Below are 15,126 nucleotides of genomic sequence, written 5' to 3'. Positions count from 1 at the left end.
TGTCTATTTACAAATTTTATGAATGCATATCTTCCTATCTTTTTTTGTTAATGTAGTTGATTCATTAAAAGGGTTAGGGCCCGTTCACACCAAGAATTGTCCATTGTTTTGAATTGTCAAACATTGGTGGCTTTTTCTGGACCTCGGCGAGTAATTTCTTCGAAATGTAGTCTGCCATTTTTAAATGCGCGAGCCCTTGAATTAGATTGGATTCTGATTGGCTGAAAAAAAATCGTTTTGAAAGTGATCCCAACGATATTGTTTCTCTATATCGTTATCGGTATAGCTGTGGTGTGGACAGTGCTACTTTTTTACATTTAGAACGATTTTTACAACTATATCTTTATCGTTATCTTTATAGTTATTGTTGATGGTGTGAAAAAAATGGAACTCCAGTGGTTTAACCTCAGTTTTATGAAGTGAAGTGAGTGTTTTGTTTGCGCAAAAAAAAAAAAAAAAAAATTATTTACAAAGTATTAACACCATAGATTAAAAAACACACACACAACACTTGTGTTGTCGTGGGATACAGCTACAGCCGGAAGTGACAATAAATTAAATTTGTGTTTTATCAACGTCTACACCTACCCCAACCATAAACATACCCTTACAATGATCAAAATACACTAATTAATTTATATTTAGATTAGTGTTAATTTCGTCAGACGAGACGAGACGAAATATGTTCGTCAACGACCTTTTTTTTCATGACTAAGACGAGACGATGACAAGACTGCACCACTGTCCAAAAACGCTGACTAAGACTAAATTAACATGCATTATTGTTGACGAAAAAAGACGAGACGAAAATGTTTTGTATAAAATAAAAACTAAGATAAAATCTCTCTTCATTTTCGTCTACAATCGTCTCTGCTTTTTCATCAGCTGTTACGCCTTTAAACTATTCAGAACGAGTTCGCGGCTTCGCGCTGTTGCTCAAGTTAAGCCTCGTTGAAGCAGTTTACACTGCATGCGTGTGCGGCTCGTTTCGGCTCCGGCAAGGTGTTGTTCCGTCCTGTGCGCGATGTCAACTCAAACAAAGAAATTTCAAGTTTTTCAACTTCGAATCTCTTGTCGTCAGTTTTTAGTGATGTAAAATATGAGCGGGAGTTTACACAGGGTGATTATTTTGACTTTGTTTTGTATTTGAGCTGCGCGTCTTGGAGGCGAGGCGCCTATCTTTAGCGAAGCGGCGCGTCAAGCCGCTTCTGGGACGCTTCTCAAAGGCACCGCGGCTGGTGTAAACACAAGCATTGACTAGAGTGGCCGTGTATCAGCTCCGGTAGCCGCATCGCAGCCGTAACGAGCCGCACACGCGTGCAGTGTAAACGAGGCTTTACAGGTTTTATACGCCTGTGGCTGCAACACGAAACTGCTGAACACACAACACCCAAAGCGAACACGAGCGACGACGACATACTAGCTTTTGAATTGTGTTGGTTAAAATAAAATACTCTTCAGAACAGGTTAATCATTTGTGAATGTGTCTCCTAAATTAGAAATTGAAAAACAGACACGCTTAACATTTGCATTCAACAAAAATCTTTCAACAAGTGTATTTTGTCAGGTAATTATGACATTTAACCAATGTTTGAGATATGTGAAACACTTTTTTTACTGAAATGTTTATCAGTAATAATCTCAGTAATAATGTGTTATTTTTAAGAAAAGACTACAATTTTTTGACTAAAACTAGACTAAAATTAAAAGACTTTTAGTCGACTAAAACTTGACTAAGATACCTTGAGTTTTCTTTTGACTAAAACTAGACTAAAATGACGAGACATTTAGTCGACTAAAACTTGACTAACAAAAAAATGTATGTGAATGACTAAATATGACTAAAACTAACAAGGACATTTGGCACAAGACTAAGACTATGACTAAATTAAAAATAGGTGACGAAATTAACACTAATTTAGATGCAGTGTTGATGTGCGCATGCCCAGGACAATCTGGCCGTAGCTGTATCAGAGATTGTATTATTATTGTGAGATAAGAGAGTCTGTATCTCTTACCACTGAAGAAAACATAACGGCTAACTTAATCACGTCTACTCTTGCGTAAACACAACATGCATGCGTCATGATACACTCGTGAGTGCGCGTTGGAGATTTATATTATGTAAAGAAAGTGGTAAATTATGTTTTTTGCGGAAACAAAGCACTCGCGTAGCTTCATAATATTGAGGTCACATTGATTACTTTAATGTCTTTCTGGGGCTTGAAAGTGGTCGCTGCATAGGCTGTCAGTGGAGGGAAAGAAAGATCTTCAGTTGTGTTCCAAAGATGAACGAAAGTCTCACGGGTTTGTAAAGACATGAGTGCACCCCAAAATTACTCACCCTAACCCTTTAATTATAAACAAGGACAATGGTCCATTTTCACATTAATTGCTGTGCAGTTAATTTATTAAAATTATAATAAGATAAATCCTGACAAAGGCAAAGCAGCTTTGATGCAGCATTTCATTTACACACAGGAACAAACTTACCTAAACCTTTAACACTGTTCTTTGGCTACCTCAAAGAATTCCTTCAGGCAATGCAAATGTAGTTAAAATATGTGGTTGTTGTTGTGTTGGTGTGTGCTATTTGATATATTCCACATTTTCCTTTCCAATACTAAAGCTAATTTACAAACCAGTAGTCCAAATATAGGTCAAAAACAACAGATATGACTCTTTTCCCTACCAATATCTGAATCTATGAATTTAGACTGGATATGAATGACAGGACTTATTTCAGTATATGGCAGGTGGGTACTTTGACTGCCTGGTAGGTTTTTTATTTTGCCATTAAAATGATATTTGGTCTCTCTTTGATGGTTTGTGCCTGAAACCACGCCTTATCATGATTTCAGGTGGACCACTCAAATTGAAAGCATCCGTCGCTTGAAGCCGCATCAAATAATTGTTTCGAGTCATAGTGGATTTTATCCGGGATAGGACTTACTTGTTGAAAATGATCCTGGAGAACAATAAAATGCATTTTTTTTTTCTCTCCTCTGGAAATGTCTGAAAAAAAAAATGTATGACAGTCTGGCCCGTGGTTATTGAATTCAGGCCCCATATCAGTCACAAACCCAAATTCCCCTTATTTCTTTTGGGGGGGTGGAAGCCCCCAATATGATAAATGTACAGTACGGTCCTTTGATTGTATGGCCGAGGCAGCCGCTAAATTATACTGCTCAGTTTGAGGGCTCCAAGTTGCCTAAGGCTTTTAAATTGCTAATGATCAACTGTGAAGAAGCACTTTGATAGCAGTGCCGGGGGACTTTAAAGCAGATCTACTGTTGTGTGCGAAGCACCCGCTTCACACTGGAAACCCTGTACCATTACTCTTTCCGAAATAGGGGGTGTCGAAAATGGAAACAGGAAGAAAAATCCAAGAAAAAAAGAAGAAGTGGCCCAACCCACTAGAAAGGCAGACATGCTGCATGCATAAATATAACAGCATTAAGGAATACACATCTGACAACTACAGCGGGTAACCTAGCAGTGTGACTGTTTCATTGTAAACTTGGCCTGTTACACTCTTTATTTTACACAACTGTCATCACGTTCACACATTATGTAGTGTCACAGCTGCTAAGATCTAGGAACAGCATTGTTTTTTCTTCTTTTTTTCACGTTGCGAGATCAAAAAAAATGGAAGTCATGTGATCAAAAGCATCTGATTATCCATGAAATACAGACCTTTTTTAATCCCTTGGAGAGAGATGTGGGTGTTGTTGTTGCTTCCTTATATTTCGAGTTCTTTTTTTGGTTTGCTTTTTCATATTACAACAACAACAACTAAAAAAAACGTGTCATAAACGGAGACAACAAAATCAAGAGCATGCGAGAGTTGTGCAACTTATTTAACGCTCAGTACTCTTGAGTGTCAGCCAGGAAGTAACAAGTACAAAGTCTCCCAGTGTGTGAGGAGAATGTTACTGGGCCAGAGCATCCTCACTGTGCCAGCCTGCCAGAAAAGCCCTGCTCCTTATTTTGCCTTGGGTGAATAGTGCTCTTGTTTGTGAGTTTAAATGGGAGTCGTCTGAGATCGCGGTGAGTCTTCTCCACCTGGTGCGTATCGGAGAAGACAAGTTAATGTGACGACGTCAGACCCTCTCTTTAAGATTGCTTTTAAGGTGAAAAGTACTTCGGCGCTCACTCCTGCCAATTCGCAGCCTGAGGCTTTTTATCTCACGAGGGATGGCTGAGAGAGAGAGAGAAAGAGGGTAAAATAATTATTTGCAGGTTCTTTTAGGAGCTGTGTTACCATCAGTATCAAACAGAAAACATTACTTTATCGGCAACAATTGAGTGGCTCATTTGGAGGTGGTGTTGCATATACACTACTGGTCAAAAGTTTTTTTTTTTATGTTTTTGAAGACTGCATTTATTGGATTAAAATTACAGTAATACTGTGAAATGTTATCACAATTTCAAATAACTGTTTTCTGATTTAATATATTTAAATATAGCTATAATTTATTCCTTGATGTTAAAGCTGAATTTTGAGCATCATTACTCCAGTTTTCAGTGTCTCATGATCCTTCAGAAGTCATTCTAATATGCTGATTTGGTGCTTAATAAATATCAAATAACAAATCACGATACATGATTATTTTACAGAATTCTTTGATGTATACAAAATTCAAAAGAACAGCATTTATGTGAGTATTTGTAACATTATAATTATATTTGCTGTCACTTTTGATCAACAATGCATCCTTGCTGGATAAAAGTATTATTGGGGTACAATGGGGATAAAGAATAAATGCACAACTGTTTTCAACATTGATAATAATAAGAAATATGCCTCTTTTTTTTTTTTAAATAATGAGTCAATATATCATCAGTCACTATGGTAAACCTATTATAAGTGTTTATATTTTAGACCTGATAGGATATTTACATCCATAAATAGAAAAAAAGTTGAATCACCTGTTTAAAAACAAAAACACAGAACAGAAGAGAGTCTGCAGGCAAAAAGAGAATGTGACAGAGCTTGTAATAAAACAAGAATCAACATTGGCTTGTCTTTTCGGAGATGGCGAGGACTGATGGATTTGAAATGTTGTAAAAGTGACACAAGATGGTGTTTTTATTACTCAACAGTTGAGTAATGTATTTTACTGAACAGATAAATTGCCATATGTAGGTCTCAGAGTTCATTATAAAGCATATATATTACCTATTGTGAAGGGTCATTTCATTGTGGTGGTTGTAGCGCTAATTGTAGTACTAATTATGAAAGTCTATTAATGAGTATAGCTACAATAACATCTTCAGCTAGTCCATTTGAGATAATTTCCATCAAAACTGCTTATATCTCTTAAGCCTAGATATTGAATGTTTTAGCAATAGGATAACCATATCAATATTTGAAGCACAACCAAAACAATGTTCTTTTGCAAAATGCATGCAGTTCTGTTTTTTATCCACTAAAGGGCCAGAAGTTACGTAGTGTACCTTTAAATTGTAATAATATTTCACAATATTAAAGTTTTTGCTGTTTTTTGATTAAAAAAAAAATGCAGCCTAGCTGAGAATAAGAGACTTTCGTTTGACAACATTAAACATTTATATATATATATATATATATATATATATATATATATATATATATATATATATATATATATATATATATATATATATATATATATTCCAAACTTTTGACCAATACTGTACATCTGTCATTCTCTTTAGGTTTCATAATAAATGCACACACGAGCATGACTAGATTAGATTAGCTGTGATGAAATATTCATGCTTTTCTATTTAAACCAATGCAAAGCAGTAATAAATGAACATGTTTGCTATGAACTGCTTTGTTTTGCTCAGCTTGAGAATGAAATGTGATTTTTAATGCAGCTAATCCTTTTAAAACACATAGCAGGCTCATTATGGCCTAAGGATACAGTAGTGTCTGTGTGAGAGAGTGTTTGCATGGCTGTTTTTCTGTACCTAGCTCTGTGTATGTGACAAAATTTGCTTTATCTTTGTTGGCAACTGTAAATAAAAAATATATATAATTCCAAATTAGATCTCGGCTATTACGTGGCCCACAGCACTTTTGAGTGAAACAGGTTTTAGCTTTTATTATACCAATAAACACACTCATGCATACCTGGGTCATTTAATGAAACAAATTCCTTTACCCTACCAGTTTGAACACGGCTTGTTACTTTAAATTGAGCATTGCTTTTAAATTGAGAATTGGTGATTTTCTATGTATTATTATGTATATATATATATATGTATTAGTGGTGGGCCGTTATCGGCGTTAACGTGCTGCGTTAACGTGAGACTCTTATCGGGCGATAAAAAAAAATATCGCTTTTAATCTATTCTCAAAGTTGGGTTAGGAGCTGGGTCTATACTACGCAAGCTATGATGACTTTCACCTTGATATTTTAGGCCGGCGGATGTATACCTAACCTTCGTAAAGACCCGCCCCCCTTAGTTACTGTTGCTTTGTCCGACAAGCCATGGCGCTGTCACGCCACACACAGTGATAATGCATCACGGAGCAAAGAGGATACTGACAACACGTCGACAGACAAGACAGAGCAGGTTACTTATGATATTTAACAACGTCCCAGCTTTAAAACTGTGTAGTTTTTAAGAAATTCAAACAATAAAAAACGTTTTGTTGCTTTTTAATGTGTCATGACCAGGGCTTGACATTAACACCCGCCAAATGCCATTTACCAACATCAAAATTGTGACCAGTGAAAATGCTGAGTGGCTAGTAACTTTGGAAAACCACTAGCCACAGTGGCTGATGAGCAAAAAAGTTAATGTCAAACCCTGTTTGTGACAGATTGCGTAGTCCCTCAGCTCAAGAGGCTCGTAAACTGATCATCTCTTACTACGAGTCCACAGCATCAAATAAACATGAATGAACATGAGAATCAATGTTGTTTTAAATGTGGAAAGATGTCAATATACACAATTTTTCAAGTTTAACTCCACCGAGGTTAATCTTCTAACTCCTGACTGCTTTGTCGTACAAAATAGCGGATTACTTTTAGTCATTATTTGGGTAGCACACATATTCTGAATATCTTACTGACCCCAAACTTTTGTAAGGTAGTGTGTTTTATTTCCATTTGCTCATAAAGCAAGGCACATTAAGAGCTGAAATCAGTTATTCATCATTAAACATTTTTATCTCTATAACTGGAACATAAGTGGCACCCAGTTTGTAGAACGGTCCACCTGCTGTGCTTGTTGTCGTCACAGCATCCAGAGGACTTTGTTTTCCACACACAGACTGATACAGCTGTAGTGCCAAACTTAGGTTCAGTATACCTGCACCTCTAACTCATTACAAAGGTTTAATTGAGACTTCTTCCAGCTCTCAAAACCAGTCTAAAAGAAGGGACTTCACACCGCTTAGCAAATGAGCACACCAGGAGCAATAAGCCTTGGTGTCTTGATGCACTTGTGGGAGGCTGTCTTTTCAGAGAGCACCCCTTTATAGCGATGGCACATTGAACGTCAGTCAGCCTCAACACTGCTGGCAAGGAGATTACGGCTCTTTGCAGCATACCGCTTGCTCTCTTTCCCCCTCCACTACCATTTGGAGTGGAAAACATTCAGCAGAGTGAAGGGAAGAAATCATTTCCATGGCTTGTTTTGGGGAGGAACAGCAGAGAGGTTTAATATTAGCAATTTGGCATCTCGATAAAAACTAATTTGTCTCTGTACTGTGAAGCAGAGATGTAACACGTAATGAGAAGAGATAATAAATTTGCCTTCTATCTGGCATTTTTCATCATGTTTATTTGACTGCACTTCACAAACTTGACAAAATCACATTTTGCTTTCACAAGTTTACTGGCGCTGCATGAATTATGGAGAGAGCTGAGAAGGAAGGAATATACCAATAAACATTTTTTTTTTTTTGTAAGAAAGCGACCATTCACCATTCACTCCATCTGCACTTATTTTACAGAGTTATCCGCTCTCCAAAATAACAGCAGAGCACTGAAGTCATCAGCTTGTGCCAGTGCAGTTATATTGCATTTGCATAGCCTAGGCTTTCAGTGCAACATATAATTTCGCCGCACATTACAGAAAGGCCATTCGCTCGAACACACTGGGTCAACACTGCCTGATAATGGCGCCTGTGTACCTGCAAATGAATAAAGCCCCAGTGGCGTGTGTTTCTGTCGTCTATGTCAGATTTTAATGGGATCATATATTATTTAAACATGCAGGACAAGTTAATACACTCCGCACAGCATACCTGTCATATTAAATAATTAACCGTGGCTGAGCAAAACATTAAACAGGAAATAAAGCATTAACACAAATGCAATTTTTCCAAAGAGTTTCCGTTCTCTTCTCTTCAATATGTTTCATAACTGTTGCCCAGTTTATTTAAACAAAATCACACCAGCAAGAGGTGTTGTTCTGGATATCAGCACGACAGTGATTTGGCTGTCGGCACGAAGCCAGAAGGTAATTGATATGCAGTTGTGTAGCATGGTTTGATATCGCTTTTTAAACAAAAGTTCTATTGAACAATAAGTAACTTCAGTTTCAGACAAAGTTGACACATATATTTTATATTTTTCACCACCAATGAAAATAGTTATAAAAGAAGCCAAGCAATGCACAGAAAAGCAGATTGAGACACATATTGCTCTTTGTTTTTTGCAGTTACCTTAATGCAATGAATGAGTTAAAAGCTAATCTTGATGTTGGACTTTTAACTATTTGTAAAACTCCGTGTTTGCACGTTCCAAACTGTCAGTATGTGTATTAGTGCTGGAGTTTGTTTTTTTAGTGACTCGTTCTGCAGATTACATTGTTACGGCAGTAGCTGGCAACAAGTGACTTTTTGAGTCACTGAATCATTCTCTCAACTGATTTGTTCAACTACACTGATTCATTCAGGAGTGAGTCATTGAATAATTCACTCAACCAACCAATTCAAGTGTTCTGATGGACTGGGTTACAACTCCAGCATCCCAGCGACAAGGAAATTTGGAAATGGATGGATAGATTTGTTCCTTCAGGATTCATTCAGGAGCAAATCATTGATCAATCATACACCTGATTTGGTTCGCCGGTTAATTCAGGAACTAGTAAACACCACTGTTGTGTGTCGCTCGGAGATGTGATGGTTCTGCTTTTCTTTGGAGCTATTCGCTGGTGGAGCAAAGAAGTAACGGCAATGTGTCTAAAGTTCCTAAAATCTAAAGTGTCTAAATGTTTTTCGGTATTAACTTATTGTTTACTTTGATATGTTGTATAAAATATCCCACTCACAATAAGAATAGCGCTGTTGTTCATGTATCATGTGCCACAATTTAGTTCAAATTGTACTGTTCTTAACAGAGCTTAATAAATGTGTTGACTGACCAGAGTAGAGCAGACATGGGTCAATGCGGGTGATGCTGACAGCGGCTCTCCTGAATAAACATGTTGTGTCCTCTGAGCTGCCCTTGCAACCAGGAGAACGTGTGCTTTATTAGTCTCCCCCTACTTGAGTTCCTGTGCCAGCTTTGCTCAGGTTACAATATCATGTATTGTTTAAAACTAGCTCATTAAAGGAAAAACTGTCTCCAGGAGCGTATGAGCCAGGTTGAAGAGGAGAAGAATGATTCCTTAATTGGTCAATTGTGCAAAAAAAATGTAAAATTGTGTAACCTGTATCTCTGTAGAATTTTCTCTTTGCAAGAGTGCCACAAAACTCCTTTCTATTATCTCAGACGCCTAGGGCTGTCCAGGCAGTGTTTGTCTTTTACCCGACAGCGGGTGTGAAGTGAGGTTACCACACAGCTGATGCTGACTTCTCTAAGTGCTGATGAAATATAGATGTTGAAGTCTGGACCGCTCAATGTTTCATCTCTCTTGGTGATACCATAAGGAAGCCATTAATAGTGTCAAAGAGCATTAGTTCTACAAAAAGAAGATAACTGGATGTAAGAGAATGACTGGCAGCACCTGCTTGGAATCAACTAGCCGTCCCTCAAGTATTAAGAAGAGAAGTTTGTCCCCCGCTGCGCATGTTCGACCACTTCTTTTTCCTCATATGTATGCGAGGTCACTTCAAGATGGTCATTTCTCCCTGCGCTGCCTTTGTCAGTGTGCAGAGGCCCTGCAATATGCATAATCACAAACAGCAGGACCATCTGTTGTTGCCTTGTTGACTTACCTACGTGCAACCTTTTTAGTGTTGGTTTTCATGTATCAGTCTGATGTAGCACCATATTTACAATATGCTAATTGGTTAATGAAATCCTGTTTGAGAACCTTTGCATATGTTATGAAGCCGGTGCTATGTGTTACGCTAGTGTTTTCAGCATTAGAGCCGCAGGAATAGGCGCGCATTGAGAAGTTTTGCTGTAGCCATCTGTTGGCGGTATATTCCACCAGCGCAGATTGATGACCTTAACCTTTATTCAGTCAATTGGCTTTTCCATTTCTTCAGAGTAAGTGTCCGTAATAGGTCACTTTGTTCTGCCTTATTACGAAACATGCAATTTATAGGAACTGTGCTTGAATGCAACAGTTTTATTCTAACTAAAATAACAAACACAGAGTGATTTGTTTCTCTTCTAGAACCAGAGCCAGACCCCAGATAAAACATTCCCTGTTGTCCCAGCCACGTGCCCTCACAAGGTAAGTCACTGTCTTGCTAATGGCCTCTGCTTATTAGAGGCATTGTATTTGCACTATGTGATAAAGCTGTTGCAGTATGCTGCACCTCTGTAAAGCACTGGTTCTCAACTGTTCTAATACACACACAGAAGGGGAAAACAATGCGAAAATGTGTCTTTTGTTTGACATCAAAGGCTGCGTGTTTTTTTGTCTTGATGCTATGCTCTCAAACTGTAGAGCCATGGTTTAACTACTAGTTTGTATAAATAAAGTACACATACGTGATGCATAAATTCACTTGTTGCTTTTATGATCGATTGATAGATTGATATGAAATTTATTTTATTTGGATATTCATTTTGAGCTGCTAAAGAATACAAGTAACTGTTATTAAATTATTAGTGTCTTGAAAGATTAAAATTAAGATGATGGCAAAGGTAATGCAAATGTAAAACTGAGCTTGCACAATTAAATATCCAATATCGATATACAACATCAAATATTCACTGACACAGATCTGATATGTCTATGTATTGTGCATCCCTAAATTCGGCTTCTCAGTTCCTGGCTTTATTAATAAACATTAGCAAGTTAATAGATGTTGATGGTTTGATTGTGGTACTGTGTTGGTTCCCCACTTGGTTTGTGTCCTAAAAGCAAATCCAGTTGAGAACTACTGCTGTAAATAATATATACATTGGTGCCCATGCATCATCATGGACTTTTTTTTTTTTTTTTTTAATCTGCTAGATAATCTTATTCTGTGAATATTTCAAAATGCATTTTATTTATTTATTTTGCTTGAATACGTTGAAATAGAACAAAATTTCCTTTTCTCTACACCGCCATGTACCAGAGCAAGGAGGCATGACAGCAGATATTTCCTTTTTATTGTGTCTTATCTCAGGTTGGAAACAAGGCCCTGAATTAAACCGTAATATTGCTACAAGATGTCGAATTATCTGCGATTTCATGCTTTTTGGGTTCAGTATTTACCAAAACAGTGACAAGAATCAGTCGTATTCTTTGTGTAGATGAACCTCAGCTGCCTCGGCTTTTGAGCAGTTTTTCACGCGGCCTGTGTGAGAAACGCAATAATGTGTTATATTGCCAAACCTCACACCATTGTCAGTCCGCTAACCCCAAATGTGCCAAAGTGCTCATATCCTTTTCTGGTTGACTGGGCAGGTCAAGAGTAAAGACCCCACAAAAAAAGTCAGTCAAAGGCAGGCATTGGCACATCTGACAGCCTGTCAGCAAGTGGTCCAATTCAGGAACCCCTAATATACCAAATGCCATCAAAAGTGACTTGAAGCTGCAAGAGAAAGCTGCAAAATATTTATACAAATCACCCCGGTGCTCATTGTGAGATGTATGAAAAGGCAATCAGCTTTGTCCTGAACCTCTCGACACACAACAGGGCTCTAATTGCCGACCCGTCCTTCACACGAGCCTGCGCGCTTCACCCCTGTCGAGATCACCTCTAATAACACGTTCTATACAATGCTGATGCGCTCGAACTCACCTGCTCAACACCCAGGCTGCAGCGTTTTGTCCTTGAAATATGGAGAGCGTTGCAATTCCCATGTTGCTGTCAGCTCTCCTTGAAACAGCTGATCTGGATGGAGGTAATGAAGGGATGCCACCGATTTGTGATGGCGTTAACGTTTCCCCACGACCAGCAGAACATAATCTCTGTCTCGTCGCTTCCCATTAGTGCCTGTGATCTGCACAAACCAATATGCAAAGAAAGCAATGGAGCAGTGGAGTAATTTGGCGTGTCACTCAGCTCCGAATGAAAGTATAATGGCTAAACGGTTAGATATGATTTCTATAATAGGAATGTCGTACTGTGTGGCACTAAGACCGTTCCTATTTTCTTTGCTCGTATTGTATGCATTCACAATGAAAGGGAGCTAATGAACAGAGCTTTTAAAAGCTCCGTGATTAAATGGAAAGGAGAGGGGAAGAGAAGGATGGCGGGAGAACGAGAGAGAGCGAAGCCGAGGGGGGTGGAGAGAACACTAAGTATACATAATTGCTGCTTGACACATTGGCCAAATTCTGCTGTGCCAGAATTGGAGTGAAGATGATTAACGGCTGTCCGTGTGGGTGGGCAACTCGGTCACCCAGGGCTTCTAGTTTCCATAGCAATTGTACTCCAAAGGCCATACTTTACATTGTGAGAGTCCCCGAGGCCTGAGCATTGTTAAATTCCCCAATAATATCTTACATTATGCGTTTGTCCTCTCAGCAGTAATTCATTCAAGCCACTGCGATTCACAATAGGTCAGTAGTGAAAGTGGAGAGAGTCCCAATTTCAGACTTCCTATCAGAACGTGAAGGAAGGCACACCTCAACGCTTAACGTTGATGAAGTGGCCCCGACTTGAGGAAAGTGATCATTTGTCTGACATTACAGCAGGCACGTCTGCTCTGCCAATCCAATGGATGACCCAGACGATATTCTGCAGGTATTTAAACGCCATTCATCAAGGCTTCGAGTTAACCCTAGCAGGCGCCGTATCGCAGAGCTTCCCCATCGAGCCGCCAAAGCAGATGGCAGATGGAGCGCAGAATTTGACCCTTCCCTCCCTGTGCGCGATGCATGCGGAACCCTGGCACGAGCTGCCTGATCTGGGCACGGTGCGACCAGCGTATCCCTCCGTGCAAACACAGATGCATATTCCATCTGCGGGAGGGAGGGAGGGGTGTCGTTGCTCTCTCCGTGATGTCACATCCTCCCTTTCCCCCCCCGTCTGAAATTGGACCTCGTGACCGCGCACTCCTCCACATCCTACTCGAAATGGTGTTTTGAACTCGGGGAAAGCGGTGGTGAATAAGCACATCTTAAAAATGATTCATGCTAGATAATAAATGGAAATCCCTCCAGCCATGCAACAACAGACTAGTCATGCAGCAATTAAGTTTCGTAGCATGCAAAACTCAAGGCGGCGTGCTCTGCATTCATGCGCCGTTCAGGAGGGAGTAGGCGTGATGCTGGAAGACAAGCAGCAAAATGCCCGAACCCATACCGCCGTCTCAGCGTGGTGCCTGGGGATGGTTTGGCGGACATCTTCAGACAAACATGTAGTAGAGCTGGAAAAACTCACAATCAGAAAGGTCAGTTGTGACCTCTGGGTGCAGGGCTATGCTGAGCCTGTCACTAGCAGGCACAGCATGTTCATGTCAAACAGAGAAAAGGTACACCGGCCATCCAACTCTCTGAGTCTGCCATGCGGCAGGTTGCGTGTGCATGCGACTGTGTTATGGATATTTATAGCTGTTTTGATTCATCAGTAGGGTCAGGAACCAAGGACAGGTTCTTATTCAGATTTTCTTCCCTATTTATAAAATACCAGGACAAAACGATGCTTGATTTAGTTTTCACACATACTTTTATTTTGATGTTTTTGTTTTGGCAAAAGTATTTTATAAAATAAATGAAGTACACTACCCTAAACATTTTGGGGTCAGTAAGATGTAGTAAGAAATTAATACTTGTATTCAGCAAGGATGCATTAAATTCATCAAAAGTCACAGTAAATACATTTATAGCCTAATGCTATAAAACATTTATTTGTCAAGTAATTTTTTTATGCAAATAGAAATGCAAGTTTTCTAATATTGATAATTCTTACATGAGAAGCAAATCATCATATTGGAATGATTTCTTAAGGATCATGTGACACTGAATACTGGAGTAATGATGCTGAAAATTCAGCTTTGATCACAGGAATAAATTATATTGAAAATATATTAAAATAGAAAACAATATTTGACAATATTACTGTTTCACTGTATTTCTGATCAATTAAATGAAGCCTTGATGAGCATAAGACACAACGAAACAAAACAAACATTCAAACAGTAGTATTTGTTGCCACAGTTATTATTTTTGTATATAATTAATGTTGACTCTAAAAAGACTGTGAAAGTCAACTGTAAACAATATTATTTATTATTGAAATTATCTTTTCGTTTGCCAATTAAATTGCACTTGTTTTTTCCTTAAATGTACAAAAAAAAAAAAAAAATCATTAATGGAACTGTTATCAGAACCAGAATTGTTAAATTCTTTACAATTTCCATCCCTAATCATCAGATGATCTGTTTGTCTTTCAAGGACTAGTTCGGGTAACATATCTATATTAATTTTTGTTCCAGAGAAGTGTTTGCGGTCCTCCATTCGGTTTATTTCGGTCCTGCTCTTGTCTGTAATTACAGAAGCAGTGTTAATGTGGTGTCTCTTTAATTGGCAGACATGTTGGTTTTTTACAGCCATATTAAAGTGGGGTCCCTGCACAGGGTACCGCATTTATAGACTTGCCCCTCACAAGGTCCTCTGGCTGTGGTTGACCCCACTAATGAAGAGATGAAAGAAATACTAACCTCTGGAATTACAGCTGTAAACCCATTCGGATTAGATGATTTATGGCATTAGAACAAGATTAATTTGTCTCATTTTTCATACACATTTCAATATTAATCAGTCATACTTAAAAGAAGGCAGAAA

General features: G+C 38.6%; 1 protein-coding gene across 1 annotated transcript in view; it reads left to right on the top strand.

The window, feature by feature from the left end:
• pcdh11 (protocadherin 11) overlaps positions 1-15,126 on the top strand; it is a 200,775-nt gene that overhangs the window by 74,151 nt on the left and 111,498 nt on the right. The window contains exon 4 of the mRNA XM_067369416.1: positions 10,573-10,632. Coding sequence (XP_067225517.1) covers positions 10,573-10,632 — 60 coding nt within the window. The remainder of the gene's footprint in view (positions 1-10,572; positions 10,633-15,126) is intronic.

The sequence above is a fragment of the Chanodichthys erythropterus genome, chromosome 1 (genome assembly GCF_024489055.1).
Source record: "Chanodichthys erythropterus isolate Z2021 chromosome 1, ASM2448905v1, whole genome shotgun sequence".
In the NCBI taxonomy this organism is placed as follows: Eukaryota; Metazoa; Chordata; class Actinopteri; order Cypriniformes; family Xenocyprididae; genus Chanodichthys; species Chanodichthys erythropterus.
The sequence above is the reverse complement of the archived record's forward strand: the minus strand, read 5'-3'. Positions and strand labels throughout refer to the sequence as shown.